This window comes from Pongo abelii, chromosome 19 (genome assembly GCF_028885655.2).
Source record: "Pongo abelii isolate AG06213 chromosome 19, NHGRI_mPonAbe1-v2.0_pri, whole genome shotgun sequence".
In the NCBI taxonomy this organism is placed as follows: Eukaryota; Metazoa; Chordata; class Mammalia; order Primates; family Hominidae; genus Pongo; species Pongo abelii.
The window spans coordinates 83906623-83928285 of record NC_072004.2 but is presented as its reverse complement, the minus strand read 5'-3'; the positions used below and the strand labels follow the sequence as shown (position 1 = coordinate 83928285).

The following is a 21663-nucleotide window of genomic DNA, read 5'->3' as shown; positions in this document are numbered from 1 at the left end:
TGGAGTTGAGAAGAGAGCCAGGTTACGATCAAGAAATATTTCTACATACAGCTGGGCACTGTGGCTCACACCTGTAATCCCAGTACTTTGGGAGGCCAAGGCAGGTGAATGGCTTGAGCCCAGGAGTTCAAGACCAGCCTGGGCAACACGGGAAAACCCTGTCTCTACAAACAAATAAAAATAAAAATAACAGCCAGTTGTGGTGAAATGCACCTATAATCCCTGCTACATATATATATATATATATGTGGGTATATACATATATATGTATATACATATATATGTGTGTGTATATACGTATATACACACACATATATACACACACACACATATATATATTTCTACATAAGTTTGATATCTCAGAAAAAAGCCTTCAAGTCACCAGTAATTTATTGATTCTTTTTCATTCTAAATAGTTACTCTCATACCTGGTTTTGTATTCATAATTTTGTACTCTTTTGCTTAAAGATGGTCCTCCAAATCATATTAGCTTCAGGTCTCACAAAACCTGAAACCTTCCATGTCACAGGAGAAACAGAACAGTATGAAGGAGGATTCTTCCAAATTCATCACAGCCATGGGGAAAAAAAAAAAACAACCTTGAGAAAATGTTCTTTCTAGGACACACGTCAAGGATAAGAACACTGAAAGAGACATATGGATCAAACAGATGCAAGGTTTAATTTAAAAGCCAAGTGCTATAGAAGTTCACTATAATGCTTTTCTAATTGTCTGTGTGACAGGGTGCTCTTGGAAATGTATTAAATGAGTAAGACCAACCTTTTGAACTCCATGGATAGAATTCAAGTGCAATTCCTATGTTCAAGGGATTTTCTTCCTCAAGTTTTGATGCTAGTGTTTTGGAGTATGATGGAGCTTTGGCAGCAGGAAACGTGTTCAAGCATCTAATAATCAGTTATTTATAGAATATTTACTGTGTGCACAGCACTTCTGAGTGCTCCTTCAAATACTGAGGAGGATGCAAAAGAAATCCAGGGCAGATCCTTGCCCTCAGGAAACTTAGAGCTTAATTGGGAAGAAAGCACATGGCTCCAGCTCTTTCGCTGCTGTTCCATTTCTCTTCTGATGGTATCGCACAATGAGCAGTAAATTCAGTTTCCAACAAAGAGATTTTTCCTGAGTGCTGACAGCCCCATTCTCATTTTCCTCTCACTATTTGGGATCCCAGGCACTGATGACCAGAGCTTCATGAACCTCTGCAGGTCAACCATCCTAACCCAGGTGATGGGACTGGGCGGACCCCATCATACCTCTCCAGCTGACACAGTGCCTCCTAGAATTGCTCAGGAATGAACAGCTCCAGGAAATGTACAAGAGTTCAAATAATTAGAAAATACTTAATGGATTATCACCAAATTCTTCCCCAGGAGACCTCAGTATGAGCTCTCAAAACAGAAAGAGTGCCATTTCTCATAATAGCTTAGTAACCAGTGAATTTAGCGAAATATAAATTCTGTGGCATGCAATTTAAATAGCTGTACTTGAGAGGACTTGGCATCACTGCTTTTGGAGGAGGATGTGTGGCCAGATGCCAAAGGGAGACTAGCTATTTCAGCAGAAAGGACAGAGTTATTTCTCGTTATCATTTCAGTTCATCCTAACTCAGGAAAGCCCCAGGAAATTTAAGATATGACAAAGTTGGAAAGAAGGAAGAATGGGAGGTAGGATTTCTGGAAATTTTAACACTATAGCAAACATGTCATATCCAGAGAGCATGCAAATCAACTTCTCCCATACTGGGCTTGAGTAAGTTTATGGTTCCCATTAGCTGTCTTTCCAGAAAAATACAGAAGGTAGTTCTCCTAAAGCTATCATCCACTAGGTGTGAGATAAGGAGCACATTAATTCATTCAACAATTTATTGAGCATCTGTTGGCCAGTTGTGGTGGCTCACACCTGTAATCCCAGCACTTTGGGAGGCTGAGGCAGGCAGATCTCTTGAGGTCAGGAGTTCAAGACCAGCCTGACAAAGAGTGAAACCCTGTCTCTACTAAAAATACAAAAATTAGCCAGGTGTGGTGGCAGGTGCCTGTAATCCCAGCTACTCAGGAGGCTGAGGCAGGAGAATCGCTTGAACCTGGGAGGTGGTGGTTGCAGTGAGCTGAGATCACACCACTGCACTCCAGCCTGGGCAACAAAGCAAGACTCAGTCTCAAAAATATATATATATTTATTGAACATCTGTTATGTGCTCAGGATGCTAAGGATTCAAGGGTTAAGCAGAAACAGAAATAGACTCTACCTTTGTGGTGTCTGGGGTGGATGAACACAAGCAAATGTGAAACTGTAAGTGCGGCATGAATAAAGGAGAGAGACACTGTGCAACGAAACACAGAAACAGAGACATGGGACCTCTCCGGAGGCCAATGCAGACTTCCAAGGAATGAAGGCCTGAGCTGGTAGACAAATGAGACAAATGAGGAGGCAAAGATGAGGAAAGTGTGCCCCAGGCCAAGGATATGGCTGTTCCAAGCACCCATGGTGGATAGATCATTGCCTTTGTAGCTGGGATAGAAGAACATGAACCTAGACCACTGAGTCCAATAGAACTTTTCACAATGATGAAAATGTTTTATCATCTGTGCTGTGAAAAAGGGTAGCCACTAGTTACATGTGGCTACTTAGCAATTAAAATGTGGTGGGTGTGGCTGGTGTGACTTTAATTTTTATTAGTTTAAATGTAATTAGTCACATGTGGCTAGTAGCTATTGCATATTGGCCAGTGCAGGCCTAAGGAAGCTTGTTTTTATTTAACATCAGTAAAGAGACATTGAGTGCTTCTGAGCAGGAAGCTAAAGGTTTAGATTTGCATTTTGAAAAAGCAATCATTCTGGTTACAGTTAGGAGTGCTGATCAAAGAGAGTCCCAGTGGAACTTCCAGTTAGGAGGCTATTGGACAAGTCCAGGTGACAGGGTAGGGTGATGGTGGTAGAGATGAGGGGTGGACAGATTCAGGAGCTGTTAAAGGAGGTAACATCTACACAATTTGGTGATGCAGGGGACATTTTGGGAAGGGAGAGAGAAATTTCAAGGATAACTCCTGGAATTCTGACTCAGCTGCAGGTAGCTTCTGTATGCTTTGTGGCTAGTGGCTAAGACACTGACCTCACCCTTAGAAAGATCTAGAAGTGCCTAGGAATTTTATTCTGTTAGAAACTCCCCACCTTTGCTCCCACCCCTACCCAAAATATATCCGTGTCAAATCCCTGAAACCTTTGAATGTTACCTTATATGGAAAAAGGGCCTTTGCACATATGATTAAGTTAAGAATCTTGAGATGAAGAGATAATCCTGGATTATCTGGGTATCTCAATGCTTGCACAAGAATCCTTCTAGGAGAGGAAAAAATAAAGAGAAGAGGAAGAAACAAGGTAACCACAGAGGCAGAGATTAGCATGATGCGGCCACAAGACCAGGGATGCCTGGAACCACCATAAGCTAAGAGGAAACAAGGAATGGATTCTCCCCTAGAGAGTGAAACTCCCCTAGAGTCTTCAGAAAGCATAAAGTCTTGACAATACCTTGATTGTGGACTTCTGGCCTCCTGAAGTATGACACAGTAAGTTTCTTTTATTTATTTTTTAAATTTTTATTTATTTATTTATTTATTTATTTTAGAGATGGAGTCTCGCTCTGTCACCCAGGCTGGAGTGCAGTGACGTGATCTCCGCTCACTGCAAGCTCCACCTCCCAGGTTCACGTCATTCTCCTGCCTCAGCCTCCCGAGTAGCTGGGTCTACAGGCACCTGCCACCACGCCTAGCTAATTTTTGTATTTTTAGTAGAGACGGGGTTTCACCGTGTTAGCCAGGATGGTCTTGATCTCCTGACCCTGTGATCCGCCCGCCTCTGCCTCCCAAAGTGCTGGGATTACAGGCATGAGCCACCACACCCAGCTGTTTCTTTTATTTTAAATGATCAAGTTTGTGGTCGTGTGTTATGGCAGCCTCAGTAAACTCAGACACTCCTCCTATTCTCTCTTTCCCCAAGAACAGTCATAGCCAATGACTAACCAGAGTAAGAGTATGTGTTAGTCCGTTTTTGCACTGCTATAAAGAAATACCCGAGACTGAGTAATGTAGAAGAAAAGAGGTTTAACTGACTCACAGTTCCGCATGGCTGGGGAGCCTCAGGAAACTTACAATCATGGCAGGACGTGAAGGAGAAGCAGGTACGTTCTTCACAAGGTGGCAGGAGGGAGTGAGTGCAAGAACAAGGAAGTGCCACACTAAAACCATCAGCTCTCTTGAGAACTCACTATCATGAGAACAGCATGGGGGAAACCACCCCCATGATCCAGTCACCTTGACCTGGTCCCGTCGTTGACACGTGGGGATTACAATTCGAGATGAGATTTGGGTGGGGACACAGAGCCAAACCATATCAGAGTACAAAGGCTCAGCTCCTTTGCTTCAATGCAGGACAAACTTTCAGGTATACCAAGCCTAACAGGTCCCCAAAGGATCAGACCAAGACTAGGACTTCTTTGTCTGGCTTCTTCCTCCCCTGTCCTCACTTTCTTACTAGTTTCTCCAGGGAGTGCCTTCATAATAAATCACCTGCTCCTAAACCCAAAGCCCAGGGCCAGCTTCAGGGAGAACCTGACCTATGACAGGTGGCCTTCACTGGGCAGAACAGAAGCCACAACTGAGGCCCAGGCTTAGAGAGACAATCAAGAGTTTAGTTTTAAACATGTTGAATGTAGACACATTTAAGGCAGAGGTTGGAAAACTGTGGCCTGCAACAAAATCTGGCCTGTGACCACTTGATTTTGTAAAAACAAACAAAAAAAGCAGCATTAGAACACAGATTTGCCTGTTTGTTTACAGATTGCCTAAGGCTCCTTTCATGCAATAACAGCAGGTTTGGGCAGTTGAGACAGAGACCATATGGTCCGCCAAGGCTAAAATATTTGCTATCTTGTCCTTTACAGATATGAGCAGCGGAATTTATGAGTCTACAGCTGAGAGAGCTGGAAGAAAAAATTTATGAGTCCTTTGCACACAAGTGATCATTGAAGCTAGGGGGGTGGATGCAATCACATCCAAAGCAAGGCTAGAGGGAGAAAGAAAAAGAGCCAGAACAGAAGCTTGCAGAATTGTAGTATTTAATGACGGACCAAGGTAGACTGAAAAGGAGACACAGACTAAGTGGCCGAAGATGCAAAAGTAAATCCAAGGAAGTTCCTTAAATTTTGAAAGATCAGAAAAACATCTTTCATGTTGACCATTTATTTTCATATCTGAAGACACTGAAAGCTTTTATTTTCTCCTGGAGAGTCAGCATTTAAAACTACCCATCAAAAGAAATGTGTTTTCTCCAGGGCAATCAAAATGATTTTGAATTAAATTATTTTGGAGTTAGTTTGTCCCAATGCAACTAAAAACATAGAGAGATACATTGTATACCTATGCAAACCCTTAGCTCTGAACTATCCAGTGATAGTTCATAGAGAAGTGTCTAATCCTGACTAACCCTTTTGCTATTTTCCCTCTTTGACCCTGCTGTACCATTGCCTAACTCCTGGGGAGTTCCTTTATTTAGAAAGTTTTCTTTGTACACAACTTGGAGCGAAATACTCTGAAAAAGACCATATTTGTCTTGGATTATAAACCACCAAACCCCTAAAATATTTTTAACCCACTAATACCAAAAATATACTCAGGCCATAGTAGCTGCATATGTCAGTACTAGTGGAGAGCTTCCAACTTCTTTCCATAATAAACGTTAAGTACCTTCTGTGCACAAGGTGCTGTGCTAAGTTTTGGAAGGGGCACAAAGTTGAGTAAGACATTGCCTCTGCCCGCCCTCAGTTAGAAGAAATGAGAAATATGCCCAAATCACTATTACTCAAAATATGGCAAGAACAATAAAAGAAATTGGAGTTTTATGAAAATTTGGGGGAGTGAAAAAGAAAGCTCACATCTGGTTGGTTGTAGGACTGGAAAAGGTTCAAGGAGGAAGTTCCATGGGAGTTTGGCTGGGAGGAATTTCTGGAGATGAAAATGTAGAAGAAGGCATTCCAAGGTGATGGAACAGCATGAGGTGGGAGGAAAGTACAGGAACACTAAACATAGAACTTAGGTAGGAGGGCAACGGGTGGGGAGGAAGATTTAAAGAAGTAAAACACTTGGCGAAATGCTAAAGTAGGAATTTGGATGAGAGTTCATGGACAACAAGGACCTATTGAAGGATTTCATAGGAGGGAAATAAGTGCTTGCAGCTGTGCCCTGGACAGTGAATTTGGCAGTGATGGAGGCCTGGAGTGGAGAAGGGAAGAAGACTGAGGTCGTGAATATCAGTAAAGAGACTATTCCAGGATCCAGATAAGAGGGTTAAGGCACAGGCAACAGAAAAAAAAGGGAAAATTAAGAAGTAATGGATGGCTGGGCGTGGTGGCTCATGCCTGTAATCCCAGCACTTTGGGAGGCAGAGGCAGGCAGATCACTTGAGGTCAGGAGTTCAAAACCAGCCTGGCCAACATGGTGAAACCCCATCTCTACTAAAAATACAAAAGTTAGCCATGCGTGGTAGCATGCACCTGTAATCCCAGCTACTTGGGAGGCTAATGCAGGAGAATTGCTTGAACCCAGGAAGCAGAGGTCGCAGTGAACCAAGACTGGGCCACGGCACTCCAGCCTGGGTGACAGAGCAAGACTCCATCTCAAAAAAAAAAGGAGGTAATGGAGGTTAAACTCCAGGATTTAGAAATGATTGGGAAGAGGCAGGAACCAAAGATGTCTGTGCTTTGTAGCTGGGAGACCTTAGGAATGAACAGCTAGCTATATCGTTTTGGAGGGGAACAAATGGGGGTCTCGACTTCCCCTTCTGATACTGCCCCACTTCTCCACTGTAACACCCATTGGAGAGGATTGCTGTGTCTATATTTGCATGGTCAGGTATCAAAATTACTCCAAAGGGGCCTGACCTCAATCCCCAAAGAACTGTTGAATATAGCAGCCATAAACCTTTGCTCTAAAACTAAGTTGGAGGCGGGGGGTCCAAACCTATTCCTTCTATTTCCTCAAAACAAGGAAATGTAGGCACTGGGGAAGATTTTCAGACCTGAAGCCATGTGGTTAGTGACTAGGAGCATGGGGAGCCGCCCAGTCTTCTGAGAACCTTCTAAATCCTCCCCGAACCCTGTGAGTCACAGCCATCTCCCCTCCCTGTCTGGAGCACTCGCAGCACCCAAGTGACTCTGCCCTCGGGGTCCCAGAAGAAAACAGGGTGCAGATTGGCACCCTCCTCACGCCCTCAGCTCCCATATCCCAGGAAGCAAATAGGACTCCAGGCTCCCATTTAGGCCACCGAAGCTCCATTTCCAGGCTTCCTGCCATCCCCATGCCTGCAGACACCCACCTCCTAAGGCCCAAGCCCAGACCTGCCTTGGCTCTCCCTCTAATGCCTTGATAATCTGCCTATTGCTTAGTCTGCACACCAAGAGACCACAGAAAAGCTACAGCAGGATTCCAAGGTCCCTTAGATGATCTGCAGTCTCACACACATGCCAAGGCATGCAAATTGTAGTGGTGTCTAATGCAAGTATGACATACATGCCATTCCCTTGCTTATGGGATGTTCCAAGGGATTTTGCAGTGGCTGGCAAAGCTGGTTGTTTCTGGTTACCCAGTAGAACAGTGTTTTTGAAAAAAAATCATCATCCACCTCGTCTCTCATCTTTATAAGTGGTAAGAATCGTAATTAAAAATAGCCACCATTCTTGGATGCCTACTCTATGGTTGAATATTCCTGCACTTAATTCTGATGGTATAGGAGGTAGTATCAGCATTCCCCATTTCCCACAACAGGTAAACTGAAGCTCAGAGGGCTTAAACTACTTTTTAAGCCTGTACCCTATCTTCAGTCTTCTCATTTGCAAATTGTGGATAAGAATATGAATCTCGTGGGGGGCTGCAGGATCACATGAGACATCGTGTTCATAGCAACGACACTAGCATTGATTTTTGATGCTCCACTGTTAAGAGGCAGAACCAGGTCCTTGTGACACAGACTCTGCATCCCTTTCTGTTACTGCACTACTGATTAGTTCTTGTTTGACTTGCTGTGCATTTTGTGACCCTCTCACCTCATTACAGCAGGGGTCGAACTACGTCATTGTCATCATTGTCACCAACCAGTGACACCAAAACAGAGCCCTGTGTTTGGCCTTTGTGCTGTTTATCCTTTATTTGGGAGAGTCAAAGAAAGGTTAATGCTAGAGATGGAGACATTTGAGATGGTCCTTGAAGGACTTCTGTGGGTGAAGACTGATATTGAAATGGACTGACATCTTGGAAGCATCTCAAGAAAAAGATTTAGGGAGATTTAGAGAGGTTAAAACAACAACAGTAACTCTAAATTAGTCTGGAGATGAAACAAGGGCACTGCGTGATAATGAAGGTTATTGAGAAAGATGCCTATCATGTTGACCCACCTATAAGATCACCTTAGGGAAGTGGTTTTGTTTAAGAAAAAAAAAAGTCCCTAATAACTGTGGACGTGGGGAACAAATTTCAGAGTCTTGCATGGACATCATGTGGCAGATGAGGTTCTGTCCTTCCAGGGTGTGGGCTGTGAAAAGTGGAAGCTGACACCATCTCCCAGAGCCAGTGCAAGTGCATGGCACATCAGGAAGGGGTTTGTATCTTTCTTTTTTTTTTTTTTTTGAGATGGAGTCTCACTCTTGTTGCCTTGGCTGGAGTGCAGTGTCACGATCCCAGCTCACTACAACCTCCACCTCCCGAGTTCAAGCGATTCTCCTGCCTCAGCCTCCCAAGTAGCTGGGATTACAGGCACGTGCCACCACACCCGGCTAATTTTTGTATTTTTAGTAGAGACAGGATTTCACCACGTTGGCCAGGCTGGTCTTGAACTCCTGATCTCAGGTGATCTGCCTGCCTCAGCCTCCCAAAGTGCTGGGATTCCAGGTGTGAGCCACCGTGTCCGGCTGTTTGCATCTTTCAAAGGGCAGCTTAAAAATTTGATCTTAACCAGCTGGAGGAAAGGGATCCATTCCGTTCAGATAACTAAGTCCAAATATGATGGCTGCATCCAGGCACTCAAATGATGCCTTTGAGCAACCTCTTGCCCTCTGTTGCTTACTTCACTGTTCAGTTTTCCTCAGTGATGGCAATACCAGGCAGGCTTTCTGGTCATTGGCAGCTCTTCATGTACAGTCTTCTCATAGCTGAGAATCCCAGAAAAAGAGAACAGCTCTTCTCTGCTAGCCTTTGAAAAATCTTTAAGAATTCTCAGATTGATACAGCTTGGGTCATTTGCACATGCCTGAATTAACCGCAGGGACTCAAGGAGATGGGGCATTGTGATCTGAAATTGTGGGTCACAGATCACACAAGTACAAGAGGAAATATTTTTTTCTGCCAGGTCTGGGAAATGCAATTCAAATGAGAAGATGCGATGCTAAAAAAAAAAAAAAAAAAAAAAAAGGGGGTGGGGGATGGAAAAGGATGCTAGATGGGGAGACACATGGAGGAGTGAGAAAGAGGTATGCAAAAACAACTTTCAGTGTAATTTGTTTAATTGTACAATTACAGAAATATATAAAGTAAAAATGAAGCTACTCATGCATACCCCCAGGGCCCACCATCATTGAGTTTGGTATGTGTTCTTTTCATGCACACTAAATGAAAGTGTCTATGTCTATATAAGCACCTGTATATGATATTTTTAGCAAAAAGAAAAAGACCCACTCTACACTGTTCTGAAATTAGACATCCTTCTACGTCACTACATATAGAGATATCTCTTAAATACCCCTGTCCTAGATATTTCTCTTTTCTCCAGTTTTTACAGTTACAAACAATAGTGAACATCTTTGAACATATTTTCTTGCACAGTTGTGCAAATCATTCTACAGGATAAGTTGCAGAAGTGAAATTTCTAAGTCAAAGGGTACACTCATTACACATTTTGAAATGTACTGGGGGCCAGGCGCATTGGCTCGCGCCTATAATCCCAGCACTTTGAGAGGCTGAGGTGGGTGGATCACCTGAGGTCAGGAGTTCAAGACCATCCTGGCCAACATGGTGAAACCCCATCTGTACTAAAAAAACAAAAATTAGCCAGATGTGGTGGCACGTGCCTGTAATCCCAGCTACTTGGGAGGCTGAGGCAGGAGAATTGCCTGAATCCGGGAGGCAGAGGTTGCACTGAGCCGAGATCATGCCACTGAACTCCAGCCTGGGTGACAGAGGGAGACTCCATCTCAAAAAAACAAAAAAAAAAAAAAAGAAAAGAGAAGAAAGAAAAAGAAAAAAAAGAAATGTACTGGGAAATTACCCTCTAGAACTATGTGCCAACTGCACTCTCATCAATAATTCAAGAAGGCATTATAATAACGCTACTTGATAAGCCTGTTTAAAACTTTTTAAGGTTTCCATTTTGAAAGGGTTTTTATAATTGTAAAATTCATGTGGATAAGTATACAAGTTGGACTGTATAGGAAAACTCTTAAAAAAAAAAAAAAAAAAAAGAGCAATCAAAAAGACTAGCCCCACCAGCTGTTAAAGCATTTTATCAAGTTAAAAAAGTTCAACAGCATTGCCTTGGAATATGGCCAGACAGAGCATGAAACAGAATGGAGCTTCCAGAAATAGACCCAAATACAAATGGAAATGTTTTGTCTGATAAAGATGACATTTCAAATCAGTGAAATTTAAAAATGAATTTGTTTAATAAATGATTGTTAGAGAACTGGCTAGTCATCTTGGAGGGTGGAAAAAAGGTGAACCCATACCTAACATGTTTTATCTAAATAAATTCTAGACCTCTCAGATATTTAAGTGGAAAAAAATGAAACCACAAAATACTAGAGGAAACCATGCTTTGGTCTGGTTTCTTATTCTTGTAATTTCAAAGTGAGACTGGCCTAAGAATTGCACAGAAGTTGGAGCCATGAATAAGTGGTTTGGTCATTTCAACCTTATAAAAAATCAACATTTTTGCATTTTAAAAAATCACCATAAGTGAAGTCAAAAGATTGACAACAAACTGGGAGAAAATGCAAATTATATCAGAAAAAATGTAATTTTCTGAGTGTATAAACTCAATAGGAAAAAGACTAACAAGTCAGTACAAACATAGGCAAATGTAATGCAAATGACTCTTGAACAGATGAAAAGATGTTCTGCTTCCCTCATAACAAGATAGAGATGCAAATTCAAAATGCACTGTGATACCATTTTTCACCTATTAGATTGACAAGGATCAAGAGGTGTAACTACACTGTTGGCAAAGCTTCTTGAATATAGTCTCATACAATGCTGGGGGAGAGGGATTAGCAGTATCTTGCCTTGGCAGAGGGTACTTTGGCAATATCAGTGACAATTATAAATGCACCTACCCTCTGACCCATCAACAACACTTCTAGGAATTTATCATACCGATACACTCTCACATATGGGGAACATCATATTTATAGGTTGAATGTCCCAGCATTGCTCAGCATAACAAAACATTACAAACAACCTAGAAGTTTGCCAGTAGATGATGTCTTCATCTATGCAGACTGCTATAACAAAATAACATAAACTGATTGGCTTATAAACAACAGAAATTTATTTCTTGCAATTCTAGAGGCTGGGAAGTCCAAGATTAAGCCACCAGCAGATTCAGTGTCTAGTGTGAGGACCTGCTTTCTGGTTCATAGATGAAGCCTTGTCTCTTCACATGGTGGGAGAGATGAGATAGCATTCCGAGATCTCTTTTTTTTTTTTTTTTTTTTGAGATGGAGTTTCGCTCTGTTGCCAGGCTGGAGTGCAGTGGCGTGATCTCGGCTCACTGCAACCTCGGCCTCTCAGGTTCAAGCGATTCTCCTGCCTCAGCCTTCCAAGTAGCTGGGACTGCAGGTGCATGCCACCATAACCCCAGCACTTTGGGAGGCCAAGGCGGGTGGATCACGAGGTCAAGAGATTGAGACCATCTGGCCAACATGGTGAAACCCCGTCTCTACTAAAACTACAGGATCTCTTTTAGAAGGGCACTAATCCCACCCATGAGGGCTCTGTCCTCATGACCCAATCACCTCCCAAAGGCCCCACCCACTTCCTAATACTATCATATTGGGGATTAGGTTTCAACATATGAATTTAGGGGTAACACAAACATTCAGACCATAGCAGGTTAATGATGTGATTTTCATACACTGGAATACGATGTGAACTTAACAAAGAATGAGGAGCTTTCTGTGTACTGAATTGGAAAAATCACCAGAACCTATTGACAGGAAAATAAAGCAAGTTTCAGGACAGCACGGATTTTATATTATCATACCTATAAAAATAAAGGTGGAAAAAAACAACGGGAAAAACACCAGCAACATTAGTTGCCTCCAGAGAGGGGAAGCGGGTTAACTCAGGGACAGGATGGAAGGAAGAGTCTTGACATTTAACATTTTGAGCCATGTAAATGCATTTATTTGCTACTTAAAAAATAAGTAAAATCAAACATTCTAGAATGCTCTTTTTTTCTAAAAGAAATACTGTTCTTTTTAGGAAACTATTTCCAAGGAAAATTCCAGTATTGCAGAGTCAGGAGCAAAGTGATTTCTACTTCTCCCCTGAAGATCATGTGATTTGTAACTAAGGTTTTATTTTTATTGATGAAAGCAACAGCCATGAGGACTTTGTGCTTTATTTTTGTGATATATACTTTTTCTCTTTCCTTAAAAGTAAGGCCAGTGTTACCAGGCAATGGCCTCACTGTCCAACACAAATAGAAGGCAATACTATGGCATGGCTTTTGAGGGAAAATAAAAGTTTTGTTGCAGAGTCACCCAGCAAGGAGACAGTAGGCAATGCTCAAATCTGTCAACCTGAGCTGGGGTCTCAGGGCAGGTTTCATAGGCAGAGAGTAACTATGAAAGATTCTATGGCCGTATCACCCCGAGTGTGCCTGATCTCAGAAGCTAAGCAGGGTCGGGACTGCTTAGCTTCTGAGATCCAAGTACTAAGTACTTGGATGGGAGTAACTATGAAAGAGATGGGAAGACACAACAAGGCATGATCTGGTTGTTTTGTTTGTTTTGTTTTGTTTTGTTTTGTTTTGTTTTTGAGACGGAGTCTGGCTCTGTTGCCAGGCTGGAGTGCACTGGTGCTATCTTGGCTCACTGCAACTTCCACCTCCTGGGTTCAAGCGATTCTCCTGCCTCAGCCTCCTGAGTAGCTGGGACTACAGGCGCGTGCCACCACGCCCAGCTAATTTTTGTATTTTTAGTAGAGACGGGGTTTCACCATGTTGGCCAGGATGGTCTCGATCTCTTGACCTCGTGATCCGCCCGCCTCAGCCTCCCAAAGTGTAGGGATTGGGTCATGCAAAGAGTGGTGCTGGGTCTGTGGCTTTTAAATTCATACTGCAACAAAACAGGGTGCATTTATTAATTTGCTCCCCACACCCGATTTCAATACTTAGGTTCCACATGTGGTTGACTTTTTCATTCCAGCAGGCTCTGGGGTCAGGAATCAGGCATCCTTGGTCCCTATGGGCACACTCTAGGTTACTGTCTTGCACCCCAGGGGTCCCTTGTGACTGAAAAACAACTCATCATCTTGTTACATTTTATTACTGACAAAATTGAACGAGGATGAACTAGTTCTGCAGTTATACTAGCTTAAAAACCAAGTTTATCTTGGCTGATATTACAACTAGCTATATAGAAATATATTTTTATATGAATGGATTTTTATAGAGCCATTTAAAATATAGTGATATTTACTGTTGTCATATTGAGCTGCCATTTTAGAATTCTACTTTTTGTTTTAAGCATAATGAGAAAAAAAAAAAAAGCAGGTGAATTCTCTCTCACTTCACCACTTTTATACCTGTAAGCACACAGCCATAATTAAAGCACTGGCCAGTGATGTGCTGGAAAACCAGCTCTCCTGTGTGGGGAAAAAAGTCCTGATTTGTAGCATTTGCCATTTCCATGGTGTAAATACATCCACCATGCCCGATTTCAAGCCTGTCCAAACCGGCTCCAGTACGCCCCTACTGGCTGCCCACTTAGGAACAAAGAGCGCTCAAGCAGTTTCTGATAAGAAATCAATTACTCGGCCGGGCGCGGTGCCTCACGCCTGTGATCCCAGCACTTTGGGAGGCCCAGGCAGGTGGATCACGACGTCAGGAGATCAAGACTTTCCTGGCTAACACGGTGAAACCCCGTCTCTACTAAAAATACAAAAAATTAGCCAGGTGTGGTGGCGGGCGCCTGTAGTCCCAGCTACTCGGGAGGCTGAGGCAGGAGAATGGCGTGAACCCGGGAGAGGGAGCTTGCAGTGAGCCGAGATCGCGCCACTGCACTCCAGCCTGGACAACAGAGCAAGACTCCATCTCAAAAACAAAAACAAAAACAAAAACAAAGAATCAATTACTCTTGACAATTCCATCTTAATCATTAAAAAACAAAACAAAAAAACAGTGGGAGGACACAGCAAATATCCTTTCTTCCCCGTCCAAACCCCTACCCCAGGAGGCTTGTGACCCTAGTTCTGGCGAAGGCAGAATAGCTAACCAGAAAGCCATGCGTCCCCACCTAACAGTAAATGTGAATGTTTTCAGGAGAGTTTGTCCTAGTCCAGAAGGTACACTCCATTTGCCACATTTGTTTTTGATTTGGATGCTGGGTCCCTGATTTGTTATGGCTGGAATCCATGAGCTATCAGCTCCACTTAAGAGAACTCCACCTCCCTCCCACCCCTGTCCCAAAACCCAGCTCAGCCAGAATAATCATTTCTTTCTCCTAACTCATCTTCTGTGCTGCTCTAGTGCAGAGTGACTAACGTAGCGGAGGACTTTTTCCTCTTTTCAGAAGACTCCCAGGAGAGTTTAGCAGTCACATAGCTTTAGCTTTAAGTAGCCTTGGGAACCAGAGCCCGGTTAGATTATGTTTTTAAAATAAAAATAAATGTTAGTAAAGTAAGGGAAAGCCAACTAAAGACATACAGACCTGGTCAACAATTTGCCCTTGCCCTTGGTTTTCATCAAATGCTAGGTCTGAAGCGGCTTTAACATTTGTCACATTGGATAATTACACCAACAGTGCAAATTGCTCCTTTCTCTTTGAGGGGGTGGGATGGGCTGGTGGTTGCTGGACTCCTGAGCCTGCTGCTGACCTTTAGGGGAAGAATAAGCCTCAGTCCCCTTCCCCCACCCCAAGCTGGAAGGCTGGCTGAGGGCTTGCTGTCTTGGGACAGAAGTCCCAGCCATCTTTCTACTGCTCTTGGAGACCAAAGTCTTAAAATAATAGGGTATTCTAGCTGGGTGCAGGGGCTCATGCCTATAATCCCAGCACTTTAGGAGGCCAAAACAGGAGCATCACTTGAGCCTAGGAGTTCAAGATCAGCCTGGGCAACATGTGTGGAGACCTGTCTCTACAAAAAATAAAAAAATTAGCCAGGCATAATGGCACATGCCTGTAGTCCCAGCTACTCAGGAGACTGAGGTGAGAGGATTGCTTGAGCCCAAGAGCTTAAGGCTACAGTGAGCTGTGATGGTGCCACTGTACTCCAGCCTGGGCAACAGAGCAGGAGTTGAGCATGAGACAGGAGACAAGAGCATGTCTTGTCTCAAAACATAATAATAATAATAATAATAATAATAATAATAATGTGTTCCTTTGCTTTGCCTTGTCTCCTCTATTCATATACGTCCCCAGAGTAATATGTGTGCAGAAGGATTTAATATTGCCTCACATTGACCAGCTCACTTCTTCATTTGCATTAACAGGACAGGGCAGAGAACACAAACTGGCTGTGAATTATTGTTGTTGTTGTTGTTGTTGTTGTTTGGCCCACACAGGATATTTTTTAATTTGAGTCAACACTTTTTTTTTGGACTTCTATTTTAGAATCAGGGATTCATGTGTAGGCCTGCTGCAAATGTACGCCATGAGATGCCAAGGTGTACGAATGAATCTGTCACCAAGGTAGCCAGCTTAGCATCCGATAGGCAGTTTTTTTTCAATCCACCCCCTTTCCCTTCCCCCTCTAATAATCCCCAGTGTCTGATGCTCCCGTTTGTGTCCATGTGTACCCAGTGGTTAGCTCCCACTTGTGAGAACATGCAACATTTGGTTTTCTGTTTCGGCGTTAATTCACTTAGGATGATAGTTTCCAGCTGCATCCGTGTTGCTGCAAAGGACATGATTTCATTCTTTTTTTATGACTGCATAAAATGGTGTATATGTCCCACATTTTCTTTACCCAATCCATCGTGGATGAGCACCTAGGTTGATTCCATGCCTTTGCTATTGTGAATAGTGCTGTCATGAAAATACAGGTGCGTGTGTCTTTTGGTAGAATGGTTTATTTTCCTTTGGGTATATACCAGTAATGGGATTGCTGGGTCAAATGGTAGCTCAGCTCTTCATTCTTGAGTCAACACTTAGAAGGAGAATCCAAATCCTGATCAAAGTCCGGATTCTAGCTTCTCTTGAAAACTCAGAATAAATGATTTCCCTGGAAATTATAAGTTTCGTATGAATGAAACACTGTAGATTTGTACACAACCCTAGCTCCAAAATATAAATCAGTATCTAGTATCTCAACAAATAGTTGATGAATGAGTGAATGGATGAATAAACAATGTCAGAACAACTCTACAATCAGCTGAAACTTAGTAGCAGCTGTTCCTCTTTACATGGAGAGTGTTCTCTCTAGTTTGACACACTCCCCACCCCTCCTGCCTGCATTCTTCACTCATTTATGCTATCTGCCTGTTTCTCTAGGTATTTAAGTCTGCGGACCCTCTTGCCATGATAGTTCTGCAGCCTGTAGCTGTTTTGTTAAGTGACCCTGAGGAACTCAGAAATGTAAATCCCACCTGAAAGCTGATTAACCACTTTAATGACAAAATGAAAATCTAAAACTTACATGAGGGGCAGTGACTAACACGTACAATCTCAAGAATTTGGGAGGCTGAGGTGGGAGGATTGCTTGAGGCCAGGGGTTCAAGACCAGCCTGGGCAACTAAGCAAGACTCTTATCTCCGAAAAAAAAAAAAAAAAATTGTTTAATTAGCTGGGATTTGTAGTGCATGCCTATAGTCCTAACTGCTTGGGAGGCTGAGGCAGGAGGACTGCTCAAGGCCAGGAGTTCAAGGCTGCAGTGAGCTGTGATTGTGCCACTGCACTCCAGCCTGGATGACAGAGCAAGACCCCCATCTCTAAAAACAAACAAAAACACTTGTATGAATAGTTTTCTAGATCTAATAAAAAATATTACTTAGGTTATCTTTAAACGAAATAAAAGCATATGCTTAAAATAAGAGCATTTAGCTTTTGAGCCTCTCTGTGAACAAAATACGTATTTGTTTTTTACTTCTGAGTACAAATTACCACAAACGTAGACACTTAGAGCAACACCCCATTTGTCCTATAGGTCAGAAGTCTGGGATAGTGTTTCAGGCTGTTTTTGCATTGCTATAAAGAAATATCTGGCCAGGCGTGGTGGCTCATGCCTGTAACCCCAGCACTTTGGGTGGCCAAGGCGGGCAGATCACCTGAGGTCAGGAGTTGAAGACCACCCTGGCCAAGATGGTAAAACCCCATCTCTACTAAAAATACAAAATTAGCCAGGCATGGTGGCATGCACCTGTAATCTCAGCCACTCAGGAGGCTGAGGCAGGAGAATCGCTTGAACCTGGGAGGTAGAGGTTGCAGTGAGCCGAGATTGTGCCATTGCATTCCAGCCTAGGCAACAAGAACAAAACTTCATCTAAAAAAAAAAAAGAAAGGAAGAAAGGAAGAAAGAAAGAAAGAGAGAGAAAGGAAGGAAGGAAGGAAGGAAGAGAGAGAGAAGAAATACCTGAAGCTGGGTAATTTATTTTAAAAAAAAAAGATTTAATTGGCTCATGGTTCTGCAGGCTGTACAGGAAGCATGCTGCTTCTGGTGAGGGCCTCAGAAAACTTACTCATGGCAGAAGGTGGTAGAGAACAGGTACATCACATTGGCAACAGCGGGAGCATGAGAGAGTGAGCGGGGAGGCGCCATATGCCGTTAAACATCCAGATCTCACATGAACTCTGAGCAAGACCTCACTCATCACCAAGGAGATGGCGCTAAGCCATTCATGAGGGACCCACCCCTATGTTACAATTACCTCCCACCAGGCCCCACCTTCAACACTGGGGACTACATTTCAACATGAGATTTGGAGGGGACAAACATCCAAACCATATCCGATGGTGTAACTCATTTTCTGCTAGGATCTCACAAGATTAAAATCAAGGTGTTGGTTGGCTGCATTTTCATCAGCAGCTCAGGGGTCCCCCTTCAAGCTCATTCTCGTTGTTGGTAAAATTCAGTTCTTTGCCCCCATTTCCTCGCTGGCTTCAGCCGGGAAGCACTCTCAGCTCCTCATGGCAGCTCTCCGGTCCTTCCACTTGACCCAACAATAGTGGGTCTTCAAAGCCAACATTGTGTGTCAAATGCTTCTGATGCTCTGGATCTTTTGGACTTCTGATAACAGCCAGAAAAAAAACTTTACTTTCAAGGGTTCATGCGATTCAATCAGGCCCACCTTGACAACCTCCCTAAATTCAACAATGCCATGAACGCAGCATAATCATGGAGTGAGAGCTCTTCATAGTCACAGGTTCTGGAAATGAGGGCATGGAATCTTAGAGGCCAGTTTTAGAATCCTGCTTACCATAAAATCATGTTTCTTAGAGATATGTGACATGATTTCCCAAAGATTTTCAGTCTTGGGTTACATTCATACAAGGAAAACGCCATGAATGGGGGTGGTGATTACCGTATTCTCCTCTGCACTGGGCAATCACGTCTGGGGATATTACACTTAATTCTGGGTGTCAGAAATAGGAGAGAAATGGTGAAGCAAAACTGCCTTAGTCTATTTGGGGTGCCATAACCGATACTATAAACTGGGTGACTTGTAAACAACAGAAATGTATTTCTCACAGTTCTGGAGGCTAAGAAGTCCAATACCAGGGTGCTCGCAGATTCCATTTCTGGTGAGGCCTCTCTTGCTGGTTCACAGATGCTGTCTTCTTGCTATAATTTGACATGGCAGAAGGGGTGACGGGTTTCTCTGGGGTCTCTTTTATGAGGGCATTAATCCTATTCATGAGGGCTACCCCCTCATAACCTAATCACTCCCCAGAGGCCCCACCTCCAATACTATCACCTTGGAGGTTAAAATTTCAACATATGAATTTGAAGGAAACATTCAGTCCATTGCAATCACCAAGATCACACATGGATTCAAATCCCTGTGGTGTATTTTATTTCCTTCCCCATAATACATCTATTTTTATTTTGATAGAAAAGTAATTTTTTTTTTAAGTCAGAGTCTCGCTCTGTCGCCCAGGCTGGAGTGCAGCAGCACGATCTTGGCTCACTGCAACCTCCACCCCCTGGGTTCAAGTGATTCTCCTGCCTCAGCCTCTCAAGTAGCTGGGATTACAGGTGTGCACCATCATGCCTGGCTCATTTTTGTATTTTTAGTAGAGACGGGGCTTTATCATTGTTGTCCAGGCTGGTCTCAAACTCCTGACCTCAGGTGATCTGCCTCAGCCTCCCAAAGTGGTAATTTTTAAAACTCTCCACCAATGAGAAAATTGGACATTCCCAAATCTGCCATGTTTGTTTTGTTTTTCACCCCGCCCCAGACCCGAGAGGTATACTATCACAGTTTGAGAAATAGGGATATATAGGAACTACAAAACCCTGCCCCTATAATCCCACCTACCTCTCCCAATCAGCTTTTCCCAGCCAGATGACATCATACTAATTTGCCTTCCCTTCCAACCCAGAGGCCTCTGTCTTCTCATTCAACAGTGCATTTATTCAACCTGCCTCTCTCATCCCCAGATACACCCGTTTCTTGCCTACCTCTCATAGTGCTCATGTTGTCCTTAATACAGGAGTACCCTCCCTGTCCCCTTCAAGCCAAACACCCCCGCATTCTTTAGGATCCAGCTGAAGTCTGCCTTCCTCACTGTGGTTGTCCTCAGGCTACTTCATCATAGATTCATCTTTTCCCTTCTCCAAAATGTTAAGGCGTTTCCATCTGAACCACATGTTTAGCAGTTGATTTATAACAGCTTTGTATTTTGCTCTGGTTATTTCATAAACATACAACTTGTCTCCTAAATTACAGTCTACATCTCTAAATGGTAGAACCATCTTTTTTATTTTTCTCTTTTTTTCCTGGGAGAAAAGGCTACCCAAGCAGAACAAACAGTAAATGACTCATTAATTCTTCTTTTCTTTTATAATCTAACTCAGCTTCCAGCCCCACTTAAAGATCTGCACCCTCTCTTCTTTTTATTCTCACCAATTGCCTTCTCTCCTCTATCTTCTGATTCCTTGGAACATAAAATACTGGGAAATGTAAGATAGAGAGTTTTAATGAGAAAGTGCATAAAGAGGCCCACAGTCTCACCCTGAGATCCCAGATTATATGAGGCCCTAGTTTTATTCTCAGCAATCTGCCTTTTTTCCTTCCCAGGATTTGTCCTGGTTTGTAATTAAGTATTTGTGTATGATATTGTATAACTATGTGTGTGTTTTACTCACTAGAGTGTAAGCCCTCTGAGGCTAAGAAAGGACCCCACAGGTGTTTTGCTCCCCATGATATCCTAAGCACAGCTTAAAGCCTAGCCCTCATTAGATGCTTAATACACTTGTGGAATAAATGAAAGGATGAATAAAAAACTGCAGACGAGGTATCTTGGTGGGTCTTTGCATTCTTGTTCCTCTAATGAACAACTATCTGGCTCTTTCAGGCGACAAAAGATGTACAGAGAGCAGATGAACCTCACCTCCCTGGAACCCCCACTGCAGCTCCGACTCGAGGCCAGCTGGGTCCAGTTCCACCTGGGTATTAACCGCCGTGGGCTCTACTCCCGGTCCAGTCCTGTTGTCAGCAAACTTCTGCAAGATATGAGGCACTTTCCCACCATCAGTGCTGGTAAGGTTCATGGGATCACGCAAGGGGGACTGACTTTCTCCCAGAGAGTCTTGGTAAAGCATCCCAGGCCAGGCTCCAGAGTGGAACATTAAAGGCTTGACGCTGACACCTGAGAGACAGAAGAGGAACATATGCATTGATCTTTTTCCCTCTGGAAGAGATCCTATAGCAATAATCTCATCCTGACCCCGTAAGGAGGTATGCTGTTGTTTGGTATACCTAAAGAAAGGTGATCGCTACCATTTATTGAGTGTTGCTTTTGAAGCAGGCGATGCATTCTCTTTCATCCAAAGACCTTATGGCATGGATATTGCCATTGCCATTTTACAGATAGGGAAACTGAGACACAGAAAGGTTAAGTAACTTGGCCAAGGACCTAGGGGGTGGAGCTGGAATTCAAACACAGGCCTGCTGATACCAAGTCTGTGCTGTCAAGCACTAAGACAATCTAAGTGACACAGCAAATTATTAGCAGAGACAAAAGCAGACTCAGTCTCCCAGCCAGGTATTGCTGGAGTGCCCACTGAAGGGCTAGAGAGCAGGGGTCTGGGACATAGAAGGGAAGGAGGCTACAGTCTCCTGGGCTCCAAGAGATCTCCCACGGAGTGGTCAAGGGCCCCAGGCTACATCACAGTCTCCCCTCTGGTGATCTGAACCAGAGTCAAGGGACCTCCATGTTGTAGGCTCTCCC

The 21663-nt window shown here is 43.3% G+C and overlaps 1 protein-coding gene and 1 long non-coding RNA gene across 3 annotated transcripts in view; one reads left to right on the top strand and one right to left on the bottom strand.

Annotated features, from left to right (window-relative positions):
* Nucleotides 1-21663, top strand: part of FAM20A (FAM20A golgi associated secretory pathway pseudokinase) — a 68020-nt gene that overhangs the window by 29290 nt on the left and 17067 nt on the right. For both annotated transcript variants that reach the window (XM_024234863.3, XM_024234862.3), the window contains exon 2: nt 20788-20972. In XM_024234863.3, the coding sequence (XP_024090631.1) occupies nt 20798-20972 (175 nt within the window). In that variant the 5' untranslated portion in view covers nt 20788-20797. The remainder of the gene's footprint in view (nt 1-20787; nt 20973-21663) is intronic.
* On the bottom strand, nt 17857-20959 carry LOC134760499 (uncharacterized). Its single transcript, XR_010138006.1, has 2 exons — nt 20824-20959; nt 17857-19051 (listed from the first exon to the last, which is right to left on the bottom strand). It is a non-coding gene; the product is annotated as an uncharacterized LOC134760499 (long non-coding RNA).